The following is a 25,158-nucleotide window of genomic DNA, read 5'->3' as shown; positions in this document are numbered from 1 at the left end:
AGAAGATGGTTTATAAGGCTTTGTATCATTCTATGCTGATCCTGTGCATGCAAAGTTTAGGAATAAGCCAGAATTTCTTCTATTCTATACACAGAATTAGTGATCACCTTTTATCTTTGTTTCAATGTTTTCTCCATGTTTTCTAATCCACAAGTGATTTCATCAACCAGAAAGCCTAGTTTCTGTGGCCTCTTGTAGTATCTATCAGGGCCACAGTTTAAACAACATGAAAAAATATTAGTGATTCCACCCACATTGTATGGTATACATGGCCCCCATTTTCTGGAATCTCTGGCTAGAGATCTGAGTGTGTAGAAACTTTCTTGGTGCCTATGTTGCCACTACTGCAATGCCACGTTGATGGGACCATGGCCCCTTTCTGACTTCTCTGGTGCGTTCATGGACTGCTCTTACTGTTTATTGCTTGCTCCTGCTAAACGTTACCCCAGGGTCAATCCTGGGATGCAGAGCAGGGAGAACAAAGTGAGACTTACCTGCATTAGGTACTTACTTGAGCCTGAGCTCTCTCTTCAGTTGTCTGCTACTGTTCTTCTCATTGTTTAGATAAGAAAGCAAGCACACTACCCAGCTCTGAAAGCAACCTCTATACCAGGAGGCTGAAGAGTCACTGACTGCTAGTCAGCCAAGAGAAAATAGCTTTGGGCATTTTACAAACCAACTGAAGCAGCTGTATAAGAATTCTGGAGAAAAATTTAACATATCTATCGTTTCTCATCTTATCTATTTTGTTAATTAATGCTTTTCCTTTTGTACATGAAAACCACTGGCATTTCATTACCAACTTTCATTTCCACTTAAGCTTAGGACTATACACAGCTTTATATGATGAGTTATATACACTGTGAGACTCTGAGGTCTACTGGAAAGAACATTTTAGGAGCATCTCTAGGTTTTTTCTTCACTGTTAAAAAACAACAGATGTGGATGAAGATGAAACCTCCCTGTGACACTGCTTACCAGCAATCATCCCTGGATTGACTACTCTTGGTACAATACCACGGGTCAATGAAATATTCTTATAAATGAGTAACATGTTCACAATAAAATATTCCCAGAAGTGAGCTATACTGTTATATGAATGTATGGTATATGTACATCTATATCCTTATTATGTACAATAAACATTTGGTTCTCTTCCCGCAATGTTTTCTAATTGGTAGGAAAGGTAAATGTCACTCCTTATTGTTTAAGATGGCAGCAGGATCATACCTTACTGACTTCTACTGAGACACCCACTAGATTACAGTGAAGGAGAGAAGGAGAAGGGGCTTAAACGAATAGCATCAAAAAGAACACAGGGGAGAATCACTGACAAAACAAATGACTGCATTGCATCTAAAAACTAGAATATAGAGATTACCAATAAGAAGATGTGCTCTAAAAGAGTCATTTTTGTGCAGAATTAAGGTCTATTCATAAAGGTTTTATTTGCTTGCCTTTTGATGTAGGGTTTCACTCTGTATGCCTGGTTGGTCTGGAACTTGCTAGCACATCAGGCTGGCTTAACTCACAGAGATCCATTTGCTCAGACGTTATTCATGAAACTAACCTGACTGCCATAATCTCAGGCAAAATACTTCAGGATGTATAACTGAAGAAATGTTACCCACAGCCATCTGTGGCAGTCTTCAGAGGGGGAAAAAAGATAAAACATAGCCCAGGGACTTTATCCTGAGACCAGAGGAGGTAAGGGAGAACCTTCTTCATAAACCTTGTGTACTATTTAAGTTTTAAATATTCTACATGGACCATTGAAAACTTTACATTTTTTGTTTTTTCTCTTTCTTTCTTTCTTCTTTTTTTTTTTTTAGCAAAGCAAACTTATCCTTACTACTTTCAAAAGAAATTAAAAATAATCCACTTACATACTCACAGTTCATCCTTGTGTTTCTGTTGGGAGTGGTGGCAAAATACTGAACTGAGTGATTCTTGCCATGAATGATGAAGGCTTCTAATGGAAACGTGTTCAACTTTTAATCAATACTTATTTCAAAAGATATTTTTGTTTGATATTGTTTTCAACAAATTTAATAAGCACTGGCATGACTATCTGCACTCTTTAAAAGTCCCATTTTGTAAGCACACCAACACTGGGCTTAGTATTTTTAGTGCCAAACAGGTTTTGCCTTCTTTCAATGCAGTACTGGGACTAGGACCTCTCACGTGCTAAGCAAGCATTCTACCACCAAACCACAACCCAAGTCCCTACTGTGTTTCATTTATTTTAAAGATATTTCCCATCATTTTAAAAATATTTTTCAAATACAACAATTATGTAATTGCCAGTGTGTCTGTGGAGGAGTGGCACACAAGTGCCAATACCTGCAGAAGCCAGGTGATGAAGTTGGATTCTCTGAAGCTGGAGATAAAGATAGCTTGAACCACACTAAACTGATGCTGGGAACCAAACTAGGGTCCTCTGTGAGGAGCACAAGCTCTTGATGAGGAGCTATCTCCCCAGCCCCTTTAATATGTATTAATTAAATAATTTTGTGTGGGCTAATATATATTCAAAACACTTACATCAATAAGCATAAAGTAAATCTGATTCTCAATTAGAAAGAAAGCAGGTGATTATGATTTAGATCATAATAAAAGGATAAAGAGAATGAGAGGAAGAGGAGGAAGAAAAAGAGAAGGGAGGGATGTAGCTCAGATGGTAGAGTGCTTAGTGAGCATAAGCCCCTGGGGCTCACACCGAGCATGGATGGTATAACCAGGGCATGATGGGGTATGGCTGTAATCCACTCTCAAAAGGGATGGGCAGGTGCATTAGGAGGATCAGAAGTTCAGGTCACCCTAGCTACATACAGAGTTTGATGCCAGCCTGAGCTACACAAGACCTTGTCTCAAAAAGGACATGGGGAGAGGGGAGGGAGGGGGAGGGAGAGGGAGAGGGAGAGGGAGGAGAGGGGAGAGGGAGAGGGGAGGGAGGGGGAGAGGAGAGGGAGGGAGAGGGGGGGAGGAGAGAGGAGAGGAAAATGCCATAAATTATTAATACTTGAATCTGGAACATTTATCTTTGAACAAATACATTTTGTGTATCTGTATGAGTATGGATGTATAACATAGAAGACTTTAAAACCTATCACTTTCAAACAAAGCAATCCAATCACAATGCCAAGCTTCAAATCAAATAAATGGCAATTTTTCTTGGCTTCTTTAACCTTTCCCCTGCAAATCCAGGGAAGAGATACTCAATCTTCAATATTAGCATACAGTATTAAAAACTTTAAAAACTCTTAAAACCCAAATCTCATAGCCATTACATAATGCTCACTTCCAGCACAGAGCAACATGCTATTACTCATTTGAGTTGCCCAAGTAGGTCATTCTGTGCTTATAATTCACTTAACAACTGTGGTGCTGGGGATGGAGCACAGGGTCTCTCTCATCGCTGAGCGCTATCCCCAGCCACCTGAGACAATTTTCTGATCTGTAGTACGGAGCTTGTCTCTACCTCATGGTGCTGCTTTGCACCAAATGAAGAAACACATTCAAATACCCAAGAAATCCCAGCTCATGCTGCTCTAGGCCAGTTCTAGGACTCCTGTGTCTTAAACATACACCACAGCTTATATAAGTTAACTAATAACTCGAAATTTACTCAGCAAGAACCAGGCACTCTGAGCAGGGATGAGAGCCTGAGTGTGCTTTCACCAGATGCGGAGATTTAAGAGTTTATAGCAACGAAAACTGAGAGGCACTCGTATGTGAACTGTCAGACGGAACAGAGCTTCCCAACAGGGGACCCAGAAATTAAGCCACAATTAAAGAGGACAGTTTGAGAGAAATGTTACTATAAATTAGAAAAATAAACTAGTCAAAAACTAGCTTTTCATGTGAAATAATTTGTAGCCTCAATTCATTATTCGAGACAAGAAAAAAAGAGGAAGAGGAGGAAGAACAAAATCACTGTTTTGCATATTCTAGAGGACCAAACTGGAGGCAAAAACAAAAATCTCAGAGCTGTTAAAAAAGTTTCAAGTAACTTCAGGATATCTTAGACTTTATTTTTTTTTAATTGCATGACTGAGAAACACTCCAGAAGAAAACTGAATGCATCACAACGCAGAAGTAAAGTAAACAGCACACGTAAGAGGAGGCTGATCTCAGGGTCCTCAGGAAAGTGCAAACTTTCAAAAGAGAAATGATGTTGGACAGACACAAACTGCTGAAGCTGGCACTGCAGCAGTAAGAACACATGAGGGGACGTCAGTATGGACTTACACATGTCCAATGCTTCAGAGCAGCAAAGCTGGTGACAGCAAATTACCCTCCAATAACCAACGTGTGAGAAATGATCAGTGCCGTGTGGCAGAATACTGCACATCTCTTAAAATATAAACACACATGCATAGGAGACTTGAGTGAAAGTGTGTAGAACGGTATCATACAATATTTTATGGCCTGTACAAAACACTATTTTTCTATGTATATCCACAAATAATACACATGGGTTTAGAAATATACTAGACACCAAATCGTAGACCGATGGTGGCTGATGCCTTTGTTCTGACTTTCTTAGTGGTTTGATTTAATAAAGTAACAAAAAATATAATTTGAGTGTTAAGTGGATATTTGTTATATTATTCTTGACATGTCCTGGGTTTGAAAAGACAAAATGGAGGCTACTCGGAGTCACCGATATCCTTGTAGGGAACAGGGCTAGGCAAACACCCCCTGCCCTGACTTGACCTGGAGCTCCTGACGCTTGAAGATCCCACTCATGACTTGGTGATATAGGTCAAAAAAATTAACCAGTCATGCTATACTTTTCCAGCAGCTCACCGCACATGCTCCAAACCCTATAAAAGCCCTCCCCTTCACCTGGTCCTCTGCTGTTTAAGAAGCAGCTGCCATTCTGTTCTTCCCAGTAAATCTCTTGTGTGATACTTGTTATGTGGCATGACTTTGTGGTATTCCTTGGCTCTCAACTGCTAAGATGCCCTTGCACTGGAAAAAACCCTTACAATCATAATTTAATTCTCTTTTATATATATTACATATATACTTTGGAAAATATATATACTTAGGAAAAAATATATACACACACTAGAAAAACATGCTATGGAAAAAATGCAAAAGGAAAAAGTTCTGGTATGGTGATAAAATTTAAGAAGTAAAATAACTTTACGTCAGAAAGAAGGCAGGACATTTGACCTTCAACAGTGCAACTTTCACTAAGCACTCAGAAACTAAGTAGAAAGAATGGCTGTCTCCCAAGACAAACCAACTAACCTGTGTGGGTCCTTCTGTGCCTCTGAAGCTCATCACTCCTGGTGAATCTTTTGCCACAAAACATCCAGTTGCATATGAAAGGCCTTTCTCCAGTGTGCCAGCGGAGATGTGCTCGTAGGTGAGAGGTCTTGCCATACACTTTCCCACACCCTTCAATGTGGCAAACATGCTGCTTCTTCTTTCCTGGTTCACTGCTGCCCCTAACAGAACAAAACCAACATCATTACACCCTAAACTCAGCTTCTATCTGTGCCAAAAACGCAGGCCATCTACATGATTAGAAAATGCTTTTCTGAGTACGTCTGAACACAAAGAAACACGTGATATATTTTTTTCATTGAGGAAAAAAAATCAATTATGGTCATGTACTATATAAAAACTTATATGAAAATGTGGTAAGCTTCGGAATTTATGACTACTACATAGCTCAGACTGCCTGAACCAGCTATCTAGAAGAGGTTATCCTCAAATTCACAATATCCCTGCCCCAGCCTCCCTACTGTTAGAATTGTAGGCATGCTACCCACACCTAATATAGAAAACAAACCTCTTGAAAATTCTCCTCTAAATATCAAAAAGATAGTTAACTTCAGTTAAAAATGTGGGGTACCAAGATTCACTTCTAGCAGGTCAGTGTGATAAGGAATTCCATGAAACCCCTCCCAGCAAAACTAATAATTTATAAATCTACCTCCCAATCCACTATTGAAGAATCTCTGGTCGGTCCTAAATATCAATAACAGCAAAAACTAATATTCACTCTGAAACCTAAAGTATGTAACAATGGAGTCCATGGATCTAGGACTAACTCCTTTTCTTCCCTTCTACCTAGAGTTACAGAACAGTACAACCATGAACAGGGAGGGCTCCCTCCCCTCCAGCCTCCAGGCTAGATACCTTCCAGAGAGGAGCAGGCCACCTGTTGCTGAGGCTGAGTTCCAGCTGAGTGTGGCTAAAAGGCACCCAGTGCCCATCTCACTGAACTTTGGAATTATTGTGACATGATGAAAATGATATGGTCCAGGTGTTTCCTGACCTTCATGCACAGTTCATAAATTAGAGCTATTGCATTGGAAGAGGCGAGGTTAAGAAAATGTGAGCCTACTGTCCCTGCCGCCAAGCACACAGCTGTTATATCAGGGCATTTCTCTGCCCCACTTCCCATTCACAAGCCCAAAATTAGCTAGAACGAACTCCAATCTCAAAGAACTGGCGATCTGCAAGGAAGCTGGAGTTTAACTGAAGGGCTCGTTTTTTTAAAAAGAAACAACTGTTGCAAAGGCACCTGAGAGAAAGATACATTGTCACTGGAGATAAGGCAAACCACAGGTTGGTGAATCTGTGGAAAGCAGCAAGGGTAGAAAGGGAGAGTGAGCTCTGAGATGGGAAAAACTTCAAACATATGCTCCCAGAGGTCAACAAAATGATAAAGCTTCAGTTAAACTAAGACAAAAAGACTCAATTACCTCCCTCACAAATAAAAGTCATTATCAATCTCATGAAAATGAAAAGGATCTTAAAGGAGCATTAGGTGTTACCAACCACTTAGGCAGACACACGCTTAAACAGAAAATTTGAAAAACTGATAAACGAACACAAATGGTCAATCAAAATAAATCTTTAACAAAAAGAGTTAATCAGAATAAAGAAAAACAAAGCCTAGAGTCAAATAGCTTTACTGGTGAAATCCCTTTCCCCCATATATAATTTTTGCTTGTTTTGAGACAAGGTCTTACTAATGAGACAAGGAACTCACTATGTAGATCAGGTTCGCCTAAAACTCAATGAGAACCACTTGCCTCTGCTTCCCAGTGCTTGGGGTAAAGGTTTGTACTATTATAGCCACCTCCTGTTCTTGTTCGTTCTCTCTCTCTCTCTCTCTCTCTCTCTCTCTCTCTCTCTCTCTCTCTCTCTCTCTGTGTGTGTGTGTGTGTGTGTGTGTGTGTAGTGTGTTTGTGTGTAAGAACACCAGCTTTTAAAGACTTGTTCAAAAAAGAAAACTGCAGGGAACACTTCCCAATTCATTTTGAGGCCAATATACAAGAAGAGTAGAGACTAGCACCTCATTAACACAGATGAAGAGACTCCTCAACATTAGCAAACTAAGCAGTGTGTGGCACATGCTTATGGTACCAGCATTCTCCGGAGGCGGAGATATATAAGACGAGAGGCTGACAGAGAGAGGGAGGGGAAAGGAGGGGAGAAAGGGGGCAGTAGACAAAATCCCAGTTACCTATAAAGAGAATTATACATCATAACCAGGAGGGTTTTACCATACATATGCAGAAATCCTTTGGCTTGTAACACCTAGTCATGTAACTATACAATTTTTTGGCTCACAATTATTATAATAAATTTAATAATATGATTAAAATGAGAAGAAAAAAAAGGAGATGGTAGAAAGGAGCTTCCTCACTTGATCCAGGGTTCTAGAGCTAAAATTATATTAAAACGGTGAGAAACTAGATGATCTGTCCCCCTACCCTGAAAAAAAAAACCCACCAGAAACTCTCCAGAGCAGAAGTAAACACAAAAATTTTTATTTACAGATATTCTAACTGTATCTCTATAATACTATATATAAAATACCATAATACTCTAATACAGAAATCTATTTTCTTTTCGTTTTTTCATGCAGTGTATTCTGACCATCCTTTTCTCTCCTCTGACGCCCCCCAGAACTTCTCCATCTCCCTACCCAAGCAACTTTATGTTGTTTCTTTTTCTTTCTTTTTTTTTTTTTTTTCCGGAGTTGGGGCCCAAACCCAGGGCCTTGTGCTTGCTAGGCAAGCGCTCTACCGCTGAGCTAAATCCCCAACCCGTTGTTTCTTTTTCAAAAGAAAACCAGACCACAGAAACTAAAGTCAGAACAAAAGGGCAAAAGACCAACAAGACAAAAATTGTCACAAAGCAAAATGAAATAAAAAGCTCCCCTCCCACACGACAGCGGGTTTTTTGTTTGTTTGTTTGTTTTCCAACTATTCTTGGGGATGGAGACTGCCCTGGAGTATGGTTGATATACCCAGTAACTAAACTTGATTTTTTTTTTTTCATTGCTAGTGGGTATTAATTGCACGTAGCTTCTTGGTTGGGGTCTGGACCTCATGTCCACTTCTTCCTCTCAGTGCTGGGTCCCCATCTAACCTGAGCCTGTGCAAACCTTGAAGTTTGATGAAGACATCCCATTTAGGACCGAGTGTTCTCAGTGGACACAATGTCCAGGTATGGATTTCTGTGTTAATTCCCATCTACTGCAAGACGCTTCTCTGATGAGGACTGCTTGAGGCACTGACTTATGGGCACAGCAGTGTGTCATGAGGAGTCGTTTCATGCCTATGCTCCTTTAGCAGAGGAAGTAGGTTTCCCATGCCTAGCTGGTCTCAGGTTCTTGGCCACTTTATCAGCTTCAGGTATAGGTTTCATCTCATAAAGGCCTTGAATCGGAATTTTAAAAGTGGCTAATTGCTCCTGTAACATTTATGCTACTATTGTATCAGAATATCTTGCAAGCGGGTTGCAGGGTTTGTAGCTGGGTTACTTTGTCTTGCACCATGAAGAGTATCTTCCAGAACCACGAATGCTAATTAGGAGTGAAGCTTCTTATTAGGTACTAGTCTGACTTTTATATACCTTATAAGTATTCTCTTCAGAAATAGCACCTTAGAGTTAAGATGTGGAGAGCCTTGGCACTAGTCTGTAATGTTTGGCAGCTTCAATGAGAGCCCATTGGTTAAGGATTCAACCAGGTTTGAGTGTGAAAGGGCTGCTATGTACCTATTCTGGCACCAAAGGTTTACTCAGTGTCCTAAGATTTCTGCTTGGGGCACTGTCTTCTCTGTTATTTAGTGGCTCCATTTAAGCTCCTTTCACATATGTGTATACTTAGGACGCTTCTACAGTAGCAGGCTTCTTTGTGTTTTTTTCAAATGGATTTTATTATCAGTTCTAGTTCTCCATTCCCCTCCTTTACTCTTCTCTATCTCTTTCCCTATTTAATCCTATTTTAGTTGCCCCCTTTAACTCTCATAGCTTTATTTTTATCTCCACTTCCTTCGAAGATCCTCCCCCCACCAATCCCAAGTCCCTTACTTAATGTCCCTGGTTATTCAGATGGTGGTAGCACATATTTTGAAAGCTTAAAAGCTAACATCCATATGTAAGAAAGAACATATAATGCTTGTCTTTGGGATCTGGTTTACCTTACTCTGCATGGTTTTGTTGTTTTGCCTTTTTTTTTTTTTTTAAAATACCTCCATCCATGTACCTGCACATTTTGTTATTCTTAACACTTGAACAATATTCAACTGTGTAAACGTACCACATTTTCACTATCCACTCATCAGCTGATGAATATCTGGACTGTTTCCAACTTCTTGCTATTACAACTCAAGCAGCAACAAACACGGATAAGCCAGCGTCTCTGCAGTACAGCGTGGAGTCTTTTGGGTATGTGCTCAAAAGTGGTGCAGCTGAATCTTGAAGTGGATCAGTTCGCAGCTTCCTGAGGAATTACCACGTTGTTTTCCATAATAGCTGTACAGGTTTTCACTCCTACCAGCAATGAATAGGTGTTCCGCTTTCCCTGCAGCCTCACCAGTCTGAACTGTGACATTTGTTTTATATATCTTGGTCATTCTAACCAAGATAAGATGAAATCTTATGGTGGTTTTAATTTACTTGATGGCTAAAGCATTTAAAAAAGTTTTTCTTAGCCATTTGAGCTTCATCTTTAAAAATTCTCTGCATAGTTCTGTACCCCACTTTTTAATTGGGTTGTTATTCTTGACATTCTGGGTTTTTTGTTTAGTTCTTTATATATTCTAGATATTAAACCTTTATTAAATGTGTAGTTGGTAAGTTTTCCAAATGATGGGTGTCCTTTGCCACACAGGTTTGTAGTTTCATGAGGCCACATTTACTTCTTTAAGTATTTTATATTATTTGTGCATTTTGTCTATATTATATCTATACGCCTCCTGCTAGACATCTTCCTGTGAAGTCCAGAAGAGGGTACTGATCCCCTAGAACTAGAATTACAGACTGTTGTATGCTGCCATGTGGGTACTAAGAATTAAACCCAAGTCTTGTGGAAGAATAGCCATCTCTCCAACTCAGAGGTCCCGCTTATTAACTGTTGGTCTTAGTGCCTCTGCTATCTGTGTTCTGTTCAGAAAGTTTTTCCTGTGCCACTGAGTTAAAGGCTATCTTCTTCTTTCTCTTCTGTCAGACTTAGTATATAAGGTCTTATGTTGAGGTTCTAGATCCATTTGGAGTTGAATTTTATGTAGCACAATGAGTAAGGGCCTATTTACACTCTTCTGCATGCAGCCATCCAGTTGTCCAGCAACATTTGTGGAAGATATGGTCTTTTTTCCCAATGAATATTTTGGGTTTATAGAAATCTTTTTTTTATGGGTGAGTGCTTTGCCTGCACATAAGTCTGTGTGCTACATGTGTGTAAGTGTCTATAGAGGCCAGAAGAGGGCATTCGATCCCTGGGAATGGCGTTACAGACAAGTGTAAATCACCATGTGGGTGCTGGGACTTGAACTCGGATCCTCTGGCAATCAGTGCTCATAATTGCCGAGGCATCTCTCCACCCCAGTAGATGTAAAGATCTACGTAATTATTATGAAATCCACAAGAAGGAATAATTTCACAATATTCTATAATGTAAGATTTTAGAATACCCAAAAGCCAATGTAATTCTATACACTCGAAATTGGGGGAAAGGGAAGCTTCATCTATAGGAATACATTTAACAAATACTAAACTTACACTCTTTTTTTTAAAAAAACACAAAATACTAATGAAACAAAACAGCAAAAATCTAAACAGAAAAATGTTCCTTTTGAATGGATCTGAAGATTCAATATTATTAAATTGTCACTATTCCTGAAACTGACCTGCAATTTCACCTCAATTCCCATCAGGATACCAACTTGCTTCTCTGTAGAAAGTGACAAGCTAGTGCTAAAACTCACCCAGAATTCCTAGTGTTGCTAAACCTTAAAGCAATTTTGAGAATAGGAGCCAAGAGCATTCAACAGGGAAAAGAAACTTCAGTAAATGATGCTGGGTCCCCGCTTTCTTCACATCACCTTTTATAAAGAAACCATGTATTATCCTATCTACATTCCAGAATAAAATCGTAAAACTCAGAAGTGAAACAACTATGAACATTCATTAGATTTGGCAATGGAGTCTTCAATATGACATCAAAAGCAAAAGCAACCAAGGAGAAGAAACAAACAAAAAATTATACTTCAAAGATTTTGTACTTTGAAAGACACAATCACAATTTTGACAGTATATGACCATTTTACGCACTAGGAAACAGTATCTCCAAATCATGTATTGGTGAGATCTTATATATAAAGAGCTGAATATATAAAGAACTACTATTCAATGATGCAATTAAACATGGAAAATTCATCTAAATATGCTTTTCTCCAATGATACACTATCAAAACCATACAAAAAGATGATTAATATCACTAATCACTAGGAAAATTTAAATCAAAACCACAGTGACAGCACTTTTAGACTTATTATTAACTGACTCAAAAACCATAAGCAATCAGGAATGACAAGGACTAGCAATCTAAAGGGAAAACTGAAACCTTCACACAGTGCTGACCAGAACACAGAACAGTACAACCACTTTAAAAAAAATAGTGTAGCAGTTCCTTAAATGGTTAAATATAGTTACCAGACAACCTGGCAACTCTATTTCTGCACGCCCACATGCACTCACTCACCAAGAGCGAAAGAAACAAAAACGAGTGTCTGCATAAACACTTACATACACGCAAACAGTGACATTGCTCATAATGGTCCATAAGGAGAGAGCTCAGCTATGTGACCAGTGCTGGGATAAACAAGTACCACACACACACACACACACACACACACACACACACACAATGTATGTATGTATTTGTACACATACACAAACTATATGTATGTATGTGTACACATACACACACACTATATGTATGTAGGTATATGTATATACATATATATGTATACACACACACATACACACACACACACACACACACACACACACACACACACACTAAATACTCCATACAATGGAACATTATTTGTCCAGAGAAGAAATGAAGCATGAAGCATAGGGGCCATCACAAACATTCAAACACTGTATGATTCCATTTGTATGATATGCTTAGTACAGAAAAACCTAGTAGAGCTGAGGAGTTTGGAGGCCAGGCCTTTCTGAAGATGACAAGGTGGCTTAAAACAGACTGGTGATATCTATGTGACTGTGAATGTATTCCAAACTACTGCACTGTATACATGTGTATACATGACAACCGGGTAAACAGCATGGCACAGGAGTCAGTCTGAAATCAAGAGATGTTCAAAGCTTTTACCTAGTAAGTGAAAGGGGAAATTCATTTATTAAAAAATTATACAACAGAGAGCAGAGGACTGCGTCTCAAACAGCCCAACTTAATCTCCTGTGTAACACTGCATTCCAGCTTCTGAGAGAGAAAGCTCAGGAGGCTCCAGTGCTTAGAGGAAGTGGCCACGACTGCTTTAATTCCAGAGAGGCAGGGTGAAAACAGCAGTTACCTTCCTTCTCCTTCCCTACAGTTAGGACACGAGCAGGCAACTCTTCGAAGCCTCTTGCCAGGTTGCACCTCTGCATCAGAGGTCTGCTGGCCTTGCTGCAAATGCACTTGTGTGAGTTGGTCAGGACTAACAGCACCTATTGTCGCATTAGCGATCCCTCCAACTGCCACCGTTACAGGAGCTATAGTAGCTTGCTGGACTTTCACTCCATCCTGTCCTTGCTGCTGACCTAAAAAAAGACAGAAAAACAAAGCATTATAATGTTTTCTGTTTCGAAAATAATGGTGAAAAAATCCACATAAACATTTTAAAGCTTTAAAATGTTAGTTTTTGTTTTTGCTTTTTTAACAATACACAAAAAGCAAAGGGCTTAATGATATGATATCTACCCAGCTGCTGGTATTCTATGTAAACATAACCACCTAACTGAAATCTCGTGAGGATTGAGATTTCTGAAATACTGATCCCTGGGAGGACACACAGAAGCATATAAAACGTATAAACATAAACCATCATTACTATTTATTACAATCTGCAATCAACAACACAGTTCACATGGCAGGAAAATACAGGAGTAAAAGTGGTGGTGTTGCACATCTTTAATCACAGCGCTAGTGAGCAGAGGCAGGCAGATGGCTGAGTTCAAGCCTAGCTTAGTCTACAGATAGGCAGGGCTACACAGAGAAATTCTGTCTCAAAAAAACCAAACCAAAGCAGAAAATACAAGAATAAAAAATTAACTAGCAGAAGAATGAAATATAGATATTTTTCATTTAGAAACAATTAAGCAAACACGTCCTTACTAATATAAATTTTGTTTTATTTTTTAGCTTGCAAACAAAATCGAATGTTTCCTTACTTTATTCTTTTTAAACAGGGCCTTGCTATGTAACAAAGGCTGGTCTAGAGCTCACTATATAACTCTGCTGGCCTCAAACTCAACAATCCTCAGCATCTTAAGTACTTGGGTTACAGTCCAATACCACCATCATTCCCTTCCTAGGTGGGTTTACAGGCAAAGTCAACTAACACTCTCTCTCTCTCTCTCTCTCTCTCTCTCTCTCTCTCTCTCTCTCTCTCTCTCTCTCTGAATGTATGTAGGTATATATGCATGTACACACAGTCACTACTACAAACAGAATTTTTTAACTGTATTTTTTCTCATGCTTCTGATGTCTTGGTTATAAACTAGCTTAGCTACTTTCCTTGCTAGGGAAACTAGAAAAAAATGTGTCAAAACTGTTTGCATGAGCTGACTCTATGTTGAATTACTCAGTCTCCAGGTCTGATTCATCATGTGCATGGGCTGGAAGGAAAAGAACTTACAAGAGTGTTCTCCTTCAGAGATCTGACATAAGGGTAAATTAATACTTAAAACCCCTTACAGTACTGTTCATACCACAGTACTGTTCACCACATTAGCTACTGCCTCCCTTACTTACTGAGTTGAGCTGGACTATAAGGATATAGCATGTCAGGAAACACAAATGCAGGTGAGAGATAAAACTTACTTTATAACTATGCTTGTAGCACTTTAATTATTTGGGAAAACAGTAAAAATCACCAAGTGAGAGATACTACATGATTGTCAACTAACAACTCCCGACTGGACGCTTGCATCCAAATAAATCTCAACTTCCACTGTGAACTCCTGGAATCCTCAGGAGCACCATGGCTAAAACACAAATGCAGCCATCCTTCAGTATCTACAAGGCGTTAATTTCAGGACTCCCCTGTGGAGGGCTTTTGGGGCTTCTAGAAACTTGACAAGAATTTGACACTGGGTCAGGACATGGAAGTAGGCTCAGGCAGGAATTCGACTTTGGGCTAGGACAGGGAAGTAGGCTCAGATAAGAATATTTACACTTGGGCTAATACAAAGCTCAAGGCAAACTCAGCTGAGGAATATGAGGCCTTCCTTTTATCTTGGACATCATGATAAGCCCCTAGAAACAGTGGTCAGGGTACTTTGTTTATTGCCTTGCTTGTTCTTTGACATTTTGTTTACTGCCTTGTTCCTTGACCTAGAACTGACCTCATTCTTTTCACGCAGTTAAAATGGTATAACAGCAGGCTGGAGGAAAACTCGTTTCAGCTTCAGAACTGGCTGGAGTTGTGTTGTAGTGTTGTCTAACTGTCTTTTTCTTTTCAATCCTTGCTCCCTCCCTTGAGACGCTGTTGACTGACTGAGCTGGCTTGGTCACTCCCCTTTCTGTCACCATATGCTATAAACTACAGATGCTTAATCTACAAAATGGCATCGTTCTGTATAGTACATACACACAACATCCTCCCACAAATTTAAATCATCACTAGTTTACCTATACCATCTAATGCAACCTAAATAAAACGTTGTAATACTTCATTCTTTTTTTTAATCTCAGAAGTTAGTGGGTGAGGTAGCCCTCAGGAGGCAGAGGTAGTGCATCTCTTTGGATTCAAGGCTAGGCCTGGTCTACAGAGTGAGTTTCAGGAAAGCTGAATCCCTGTCTCAAAACAAAATCAACACTCAAAAGTTTAGCTGAAGAGATATATTGCACCCCCTACCCAAATACTTCATCTGTGGGTTGGCTAAATCTTAGGATTGAACCTGAAGATGAAGTAGGCTGAATGGAAAGTATGTATTTTGTTAGGAAGTGGTTTCAGAAAGTTTAATGTGTCCACCTTTGAATCAGCACCATGGTAAGTGAGGTGACCCAAGTGAGGCCCCAGTTATGAACTCATCACTGAACATTTAGAGACTCTGGTTCTTAGTGCAAAGCAGTTACTCTGACCTCCCTAAAATTCATGCCTCTTGTCAACTTCAAAAGTCATTTCTGCCAAGTACTGTGGTGCATACCTTTAATCTCAGCTTTAGAGAGCTCTTTGAAATTGGAGGCCAGCCAGGTCTATATTACAGTGTCTGTCTGTCTGTCTGTCTGCACACCCTCCCTGTACACACACTATTTCTGGGGCTGGAGCTGAAGCTCAGTAGTAAAGGGATTGCTTCCCAGTGACAAAGGCTAACATTCAGTCTCTACCGCTGGCCTCCACCCCTCACAAAGGGGAGGACACACTCCTAATGGTCAAGTTAGTTTTTCATAGATAAAAATCTTATATTGTAAACCAATAAAAAAGAAAGTGTAATTACTATGCCTTAATGTACCTTGTGAATTTACAAGTTTGAAATGGTCCATAAAAGATCCTTTAAGTATGACCTTGGCTAACAAATGACTCAATCACAGTGACATACTCCACGGAAAAACAGGTCTGAGACCAGAGTTCTGTCTGAACAGACGCTGTACAGAATCCTTACAGCATGGTACCCAGGAAGTGCCGACAGTTCAATATGGAAAGCATTCTTTACATCCCCTGAAGTCCTGAGATATTCTAACCACAAATGTCTAGTTATCATTCAGGTTATGATGATATCTAACATGATGTTCATTATTTTAAAAATTGCTTATAGATCCCAGAATCCTTGGAGTCCTTCACAAATTCTGCAAGCCTCCATATTATGAATATGCCCATCTGTTTAAGGTCTATATAATCTAACTAATTATTTTGATGAATAATATAAAGCAAGGCATAGTTGGATTATAGTTAAGTCTGATAACATTCTTCAGCTGGGTATCTCTCCCTGAGCAACTCAAGTTCAATATGCTGCCTTCATTTCTACCACCAGTAATCTACCAAACTCTACAGCAGGGCATACAAGACCCTTGTGAGCCAAAATCTCAGACCTCATCTTGTTTCAGTCTTTCTGGCTGGGTCTGCTCCTTACACTTCTGTCCCAAAACAAGTTAGTGTTCTTTTTAACAGGGCTTTTGCACACACTCTCCAGCTCGAGCAGGGCTGCCTTTGCTTCTAGATCTTTGGATGGTTGACTCTTTAGTGATTGTTCTGGTTTCAGTTCAAACCTCCTTTCTTTAGAAATGCCATTCTGAAATAGTTTCTGTCTTAATCATTTCCTGGTTTTGTCCTTGATTTTTTTTTCTATTTCATCCCATTTGTTTTGCATTTGGTGTGCACATTCACAGCACACTCATGGAAGCCAGAGGAAGACACTGGGTGTCCTGCTCTATCACTCTCTACCTTATCTCTGAAGACTGTATCTCTCATTGAAACTGGAGCTAAGCTAGGTAGTGATCGGCAAGCTTTAGCAATGCTTGTGTCTCTGCCTTGGCCTCAGCTCCCTGGGGTTCAGGTATGTATGTAGCCATGCCAGCATTTTATGTGGTTTCTGGGAATCTGAACTCATGTCCTAAAGCCCGAGCAGCAAGTGATCTTACCAACTGAGCCATCTCCCTGGGTCCTCACCACATTTCTGAATGTTCAGTGCCAAAAGGCAGGTAAACTATACTCATTTTTTCCATCTCTAGCATCAGGAACAGTACCTAACACATAGCCATTCAATCAAATGGCTAACTATTTATAATATTTAAATAAAGCTTAAATGCCCCGTTTTGGTCAATGATAGTCCTACTGCCTTATACTCACATTCATAAGCACAATGCATCATTTTGGCTGCTCCCTTTTCTTGGTATCTTGAACTAATCTCACAAGATCATGATCCATCTGCCTCAACTTCTCATCTGAGTACTAAGAATACAGGTGCAAGTCAGCAAGCTCAACTCAGGCTCCTTTCCCCCAAAATCTATGACATCCAATAACAATGGAGTTAAAGGGTACTACTGTAGGCCAGAGATGGCTCAGTGGTTAAGTGTGTGTTGTTTCTGTAACTAGAGCTCAGTTCTAACCACCTATGTCAGTATTCCAGTTCTGTGGTGTCCAAATGCTCTGTTCTTGCCTCTGAAGACACCACACTCAGGTGTGCAATCCCTGGACCCCAAGATAATTAAAAATAACATCTTTACAAGTGAGAAGGTGCTACTGCATAGTAACCATTGCACTTATCTTCTCTATGATCAGGATCATTACTTTGATAGTATCTGCCAGTCTGTGCAGACCCTTCCAGGAGGCGGGAGAGGGGGGAATAGTAGTAGAATACAACAATAATGTTCAAAGGGTGTTATTCTGAACACTGACCTTCCATGCTCACTGTCAATGGTTGGTTACAGTCATTGTGAAGCGTGGACTTCATTCCTGGCCAGCAGACTTCTTTCCAGAGTCAACACATTACAAGGCTGCTCTGCTGCCTGTGCAGCTACTCATCATCCTGCCCCTAATGCTGTACTCTCTGAGCTGCCAATTCTGTCAGAATGTCTCCATCTCTCCTCACTTTTAGCCAGCATTTACACCCATATTCTTACAGATTTATCTGTCTTCTATATTCTTCATCAGTCATTCGCTTTCTAAACTATTTGGGTTAGGTACGTCTCCCATCACTGCTAAATGTCATGACAGAAGTAACTGACAACTAATCTGTTGGTAAACCTAAAGACAGTCTTCAACTTACTCTTACCCTAATCCCTGGTCACTCTTCCCAAGTCCGTCTGTGCTTTACTGACTTGATCTTACCCTAACCCTTCTCATCATTCTTCCCACATGCTCCTGTGCACTCGTCCTGATCTCACTGCATTCTCACCACCTCACTTCACTGTCCTTTCTAGGCTGCTTCTCCTCCCCTCCACAATACAATGCTGCTCTCTAGGATGCTGGCTTCTCAACTTGACTACTTGTGAGGAGGGTGATCTCATCTGCTTTCATATACAGTCATGTGTAAGTGAGTGCTTCCCAACTATCCCTTCCACTCAGACATCTTCTAGGAGTGTCACTTTGTCACTGCCAGGAAGCATTCTCAAATAGATTCCTCAGAGGCAATCTGTCTAAAACCCAGACAAATTAATCTAGCTCTTTTAACTGTTCAAATAAAAAATCTAGATCTTTCTTTATGCCCCTTCATCCTTCTCATCCCCCACAACACAAACTATCATTTAACACCTACTGTGAGGTAAGAAATTTACCAGATGTTTTATATACCAACATTCCAATAGACTTATTATTGCTGTCCCCAGGTTAAGATTTGGAAATTATAAAGTTTTTAAATGGTATGGAAAATATCTAAGTTCACAAAGCAGATATGAAAAGCCAACTTCAGAGGCCATCTTCATTCCTTATGTTGGTCCACTGGCCCACTTGAGGCTACTTCTTTAATTTGTCCATATTCTCCTCCCAATTGCTTGGACGTTAGGACAGGCAGGCCCCATCACCTTTCATCAGTTTTGATCCTTACAACATCCCAATTGCCTGGCTAGCTCCTCCCAAAAGTCAATGAGCACTGCATGGTATTCACCATGGAGTCAACATTTTACCATTGTACACACTTGCCTGATAGCATCTTCTCTTAGGTTCCTCTTCCACTCTGCTCTCATTCCTACTTTCAGTGAGAGCCTACTTCCTTTAGTGATTCTTGCTTCCTTTTCTTTAGGACTTTGACACATTCTCCTAACCCAACGTCTCAGTCTTACACTATTCACTACAACTTCAATGTTTATGCTCTCAGCACATAATCAACCACAACAATCAACCACAGCTTAAAGTGAACAACTGAGAAGTTAAATATGGTACACTCTGTGATTCCCTTATCAGTTAGTTATAAGTGACTGAATTAAAGCATTTCAAAGACTTAGACAAGCCCTGTGGTACAGGAGGAGTAGAACAAACAAAATGGTGTCTGGGGTTTGACAGTCTCTTGTGTCAGTGGTAGACTGGAGATCACAACTTGAGAGGAATGGTTTACTCTGGCTTCAGTTCACAGTCACTTGTCTGTGTTTCTGGTTGTCTGTGTTTCTGGGCCTGTAGTAATGCCAAACATCACCACAAACAGATGTGGCAGGAGAAAGCCATTCACTAATGACAGATATTGAGATCAAGTTACAGGAAGAGGACAGGAATAAGAGATATCTGTCAAAGACAGTTGAGATAGCTCAGGGAGGGAAGGTGCTTTCTACCAGGCCTGACAACTTGAGTTCAATCTCCGAGACCCTCATGGTGAAGAGAACTTTACTACAGCAAGCTGGCTTCTTGTCTTCATGTATGCTGTGTGTCACTAAACAAATTACTCAAAAAGACTTACCTGTCAAAAGCATGCCTCATTATTCGAATTCCCTGGCCAGGTCCCACCACCTAACAGCTCATTCAGTTTGAATTCATCAATGGATGATCCTCGAATTAGTTCTTAGCAACCTAAAAATCCAAGTTGAGAACCAATCCTTCAGTTCTCGAACCTTCTTAGAGCACATTTCTGTGGGCGAACCATAAAGGAGGACCTTACTGTTTCAACCCCTAGGGCTCAATTCTAGAACCCAGGTATAGATTCCAGGCATCGTGGTGCATGCTCACAGAACTTCTCTGTACATGTGTCTGAGTACCTGTTCTTTCTTCATTTGCCTGCAGTCCCTAACTCAGGTTTCCAGGACCCGAGTCAAGAAGGGCCAGGCATACATTTAAAAATAAATGAGCACGTGCTACACCAGTGCTGTCCAATTCGGCTGCATCTAAAGACAACTGACTCTTAGCTAGTGTATCAGCTACAGTATTTTTTTTTTTGTTTGTTTGTTTTTTTGGTTTTTTTTTTTTTTAAGTTTTACCTTGTTAAACCACTTTTAGCTTAGGATACTACACTAAAGAGTGTAGCCATTAGGTTTTAAAAATGATCTGTACACAAAACCCAATGAACGATACTCCTTATTCTTCTATGCATCCTCTCAATGCTCAGTACTGGCTAACTTAGCAGTGGGTATTGTTCTTCACTTCTGCCTTTTGTTTTCATGGCTCAGGTTTCTCCGTCTGACCCTCAGAGATGGAATACAGCCCTCACTCAGGGTCTCACCCTTCAGCACTGCCAACTGCGTTGTCATCACCTGCACACTCTACTACCATTTCAACCCATTTCTACGATGCTCACTGCCCAGTGCAGAATGCTGACTCTGTTCCTTTTTCACAGCCTGTCTCCTATGTAAACTGAGCAATTCCAATGGCATAGTGTCCTACTCCATAGGTTTTTGGGAGGACCAGAACTCAAGCTCATTCTGTTCTTTTATTTTTCTGAATGCCATTTCTTGAAGTTTGTTTTTGTTTTTAACATTTAATCATGTGTGTGTACATATTGCCAGCATCAAACTCAGATAGTCAGGCTTAGTGACAAGAGCCTTTACCTTATCAGCCCCAAATGTCTGGGTGTAAATTATTCTTAACATTTTATTGGCTACATTTTTACTGATATGTATGCTAACTATATTGTACAGATACTGGTTTCTCCCATGTGGGCTAGATAATAAAAACACTTTCTAAATCCACATTTTTACCCACACCTCCAATTTCATTTTCTTTCTTCTTTTATTTTATTTTATTTTTTTTTTTTAGATTTAGTTATTTCATGTATGTGAGTACACTGTCACTGTCTTCAGACACACCAGAAGAGGGCATCGGATCCCATTATAGATGGTTTTAAGCCACCATGTGGTTGCTGGGAATTGAACTCAGGACCTCTGGAAGAGCAATCAGTGCTCTAACTGCTGAGCCATGTCTCCAGCCCCCAACTTCATTTTCTAACACTTCTACCAAAATACATGCTCAGCTTCCTGTTCTTTGTACCTGCTGATTCATGTTTATCCAAGCCTCCCTTAATTTAAACATCAATTCAAGCTTCATGTAATTCTTATTTCTGCCCTGAATCCCAGTGACTATGCCCTACTTTTAATGAATGCAGAATCATCACCACTCATCAATTCATCTCACTTTAGTGTCTGGTATTAGATTATTCCTACATACTAGAACCTAAGATTTCTAGAAGGCATAGATTTTTATACCTTTATTGTCTCAGAATTGAACCTTGGTTGGACAGGATAGATGTGCCTGTAAATCCGGCATTCGAGAGGCGAAAACAGAAGTGTCTTTAATTCAGCACTGGTTTTCCAGCAGAAACTTAATAACAATAAAAGATGCTTAAAGGCTTTAACTATGTTTGTTTTTAATGAGAATACAAGAATAACCACAAAGCATGTGTCTGAGAGTCAATAAATGGTGAAACACAGCAACAAAGAACACTGACCATCAAAGGGGTAAAACAAGAAGAGACTAGTATTCTGCTATAATCAGAGAATATGAGCAAAGGCTATCAATTTTACTACAGTAATCATCAACTAACCCTTGGGATTTTGTTGTTTTTGTTCTATGCTCAAAATGCACAAGAAAACATGGTTTTTGGCTGTCTGTATATCTTTCCCAACACACACACACACACTAATATATATTTTAATAAAATCTGTCACACCAAAGGAAGCAGGCAGCTTGTATAAATCAGTGTAAGAATTCCTAAAACATAATGACAGCCTTAACTCCATAGATTATATAGCTGATCTTCCCAGCCCAGAAAACACAGAACTAGTACAGTATACTCTGTCAGTTCTTAGGGTCATCTCTTAAAATAGATGCACAGTTTAGGGCCAAGAGAGATTAATCCAACACTTAGTCTGTCATGGAGCATAGTCTAACCTCACAGTGATGGCTATTTTAAGATGCATCTCTAAACAGCAAATTGAACAACCAGGAAAACACTTGCTTTCTACTTTCAGGTGTAGTGCTCAGCGACAGGTCATTCTTGCCATAAATACCACCCGGCACCCTCCATTATGCAACCTGGACCCATCTTCAGTTGCAGGGAGCTCAGCTGTAGCCACTCTCCTTTCACTTCCAATTAGGATGGGAGAGTATGAGCATTTTGAAAAAAGTATCAGATATCTAGTATTTTTTTTCCTTGGCTGCAAACATTTGGCTTATGCTGGAAGGGTCAAAACACAGGCAAAGAAATAGCTTTATTTACTTTCTTGATGAGTTCAAAGTATGAATATTAAAAATCCTTTAGCGTAATAAACATGGGCCAAAGAATCACTTGTGAACATGATGAATCTGACTAATTTAAATAATATAAAGAGGTACTCAATGAAAGGAATAAACTTTACTGTAAAACTAACTATAAGCTTAATTCTTTCAATGGATAGCTACATTTCCCCTTCAAAATTGTTGTAAGAACTCAAATTCAAAGTGTTTTTTTAAATTCTTTTATCACAATAAACTTCCAAACCATGGGTCAGTGATAGTGAAATTATAATTTTAGATTTTATTTGTGTGGAAGTTTAGTATGCATTTATGTCTAGGCCCAAGCAGTGCTTGCAGAGGCCAGAAAAGGGTTCAGATCATGTGGAACTGAAGACACAAGAGGTTGTAAGCCACCATGTATCATGTGGGTGCAAGGAATCAAATCAAGATCCTCTGGGAGGGCATTTGGTGAGTGCTCTTAACCACTGAGTCATCTCTCCCTGTATTACCATTTTTTAAAACCAATGATTCAGTTCTTTAATTGCCCAATATGGAGACAACTCAGGACCATTTCCACATATGCAGTTACCCAAATTCAAGAAATGAATGAGAAATACATGATTTAAAGCAAAAGAGCCCATGGCAGGTTACAGACATCCATTTCCCTTTTACCATACTGAAGAGACTGATTATTTTAGTTTTCTATTGTATTGCCTCTAAGAAAAACTCAGGGTGCCTTTGTAGCTTGAGCAGACAATGATCTCGTCATGACCCAGAAGCAGTTTGGCATCCCAACTCTTACGCTGTAATTCTAGACAAAATAAATTCAGATTGGGTATGCTTTTCTGAAGTGCTTGGACCTAAAAGTGCTTTCGATTTCATCTGGATTTTAAAATACTGACATATATACTAATGAGGGGCAGGTACCTAGACCCAGTCTTAAGAAGGTAACTCTGTGCATTCCCAACATGCCTGCCTGCATTCTAATTGACCCACTGTAACATCAGGAATGAAGTTTCTCACTTAAGAAGTCAACACTCAAAAAGTTTATTTCTTTGGGTCCAATCCCTAGTACCACTCCTAACACCTGTTAATAAAAAAAAGAAGTCTGATTTTGGAACCCTTGGAGCTTGTATTAGAGATGTTTCATAACCTGTATGATAAATTCAGAAAATGGCTTTTAAAGCACATTTAGTTTCATTTAAGAGAACCACATAGTTCTCAAAGGAAGTACAAATGTGCAGTATTTTTTAAAAGTGTTCAAATCTTAGCCATAAGAGAAATAAAGATTAAAACTACTATCAGGTCCCATATTACCCCAGCTGAATAGTTACTGTCTAGGAGACAAGCAATAACAAATGCTGGTGAGGAGGGTGAAGAGTGGCTTTATAACCCTTATGAAAATCAGTATGAAGACTTCTCCGAACACCAACAGTAGATTTATCACACAACTCAGATATACTACTGCTCTGTATACAGCAAAACAAAACAAAACAAAGGTACTTGCCATACTACATGCCATACTACAAAGATACTTGAACATATACGCTTACTGCAGCTCACTTTACCAAAAAGCAAATGAGCAATGTAAGTATGGTACATACACACATTAGAATTTTATTCAGACATAAAGAAAAATGAAACTATTATATTTACAGGGAAATAACTGGAACTGGAAAATGATCATTAAGTGAGGTATCTCAGTCTCAGACATTGCATGTTCTATTCACATGGATCCTAGTTCCTAATGTTGTATATTACACACACACGCACACACTCATTCTCTCTCCCTCTCCCTCTCTGTCTCCATCTCTGTCTCTCTCCCTCTCTAGTGGGATTAAGTATGGAGAGAAGCCAGAAAACTAGAAAGTGGACCATGAGTTGGCAGAGGATGGAGTAGGGAGGGAAGAGGGCAACAGCACACGATATGAAAGGAGAAGTAACAAGAGAGGGGAGGAGGAGGGAAGCCCAGGAGAATAGGAATGAGGGAGTGGGGATGACATCTATACTAAATGTACACAGATTTCTTATCATTTCATCAGCATCGTATTGAATATTAAATGTATCTAAAACAAAAGAGATGCAGAAATCTGAAGCCATTAAGTTCTCCAGAGGATGTTACCAGATTGATGTTATATACAAATTTTTATAGTTTTAATTATAAAAGACTTTAAAAGCATCTTGTATGGTAGTCCATGTGAATACATACTGTTTCAGTATGAAAAACGGTAACATTAAAGCACAAGAAAAATGTAATTATATGAAAAAATGTAATTATATAATGTAACTTTTATTAGCAGGTATGAAACCCATATTCAGAATAAGAGCAAATATACATTATTAATGAAAGAATTTTCATTGTTGTGTATCTGTGTGCATGTTCATTTGTGTGCACGTGCAGGGAGAGGCCAACCTTAGGTGTTAACCTTCAGAAACTCTCCACCTTGTTTCTCAAGTCCAGTTCTTTCACTTGCCTGGGCTTGGCAGGAAAGTTAGGCTGGCCGGCTATCAAGTCACAGGGACCCTCCTCTG

The 25,158-nt window shown here is 39.6% G+C and overlaps 1 protein-coding gene across 3 annotated transcripts in view; it reads right to left on the bottom strand.

Annotated features, from left to right (window-relative positions):
- The window catches only part of Sp4 (Sp4 transcription factor), a 58,135-nt gene that overhangs the window by 8,509 nt on the left and 24,468 nt on the right, over window positions 1–25,158 (bottom strand). For all 3 annotated transcript variants that reach the window (XM_032908346.1, XM_032908345.1, XM_032908347.1), the window contains 2 exons: window positions 12,865–13,093; window positions 5,263–5,462 (listed from right to left, as the gene is read on the bottom strand). In XM_032908346.1, coding sequence (XP_032764237.1) covers window positions 5,263–5,462; window positions 12,865–13,093 — 429 coding nt within the window. The remainder of the gene's footprint in view (window positions 1–5,262; window positions 5,463–12,864; window positions 13,094–25,158) is intronic.

This window comes from Rattus rattus, chromosome 7 (genome assembly GCF_011064425.1).
Source record: "Rattus rattus isolate New Zealand chromosome 7, Rrattus_CSIRO_v1, whole genome shotgun sequence".
In the NCBI taxonomy this organism is placed as follows: Eukaryota; Metazoa; Chordata; class Mammalia; order Rodentia; family Muridae; genus Rattus; species Rattus rattus.
Note: the sequence above shows the minus strand (reverse complement) of the source record. Positions and strands in the feature narration are given on the sequence as shown.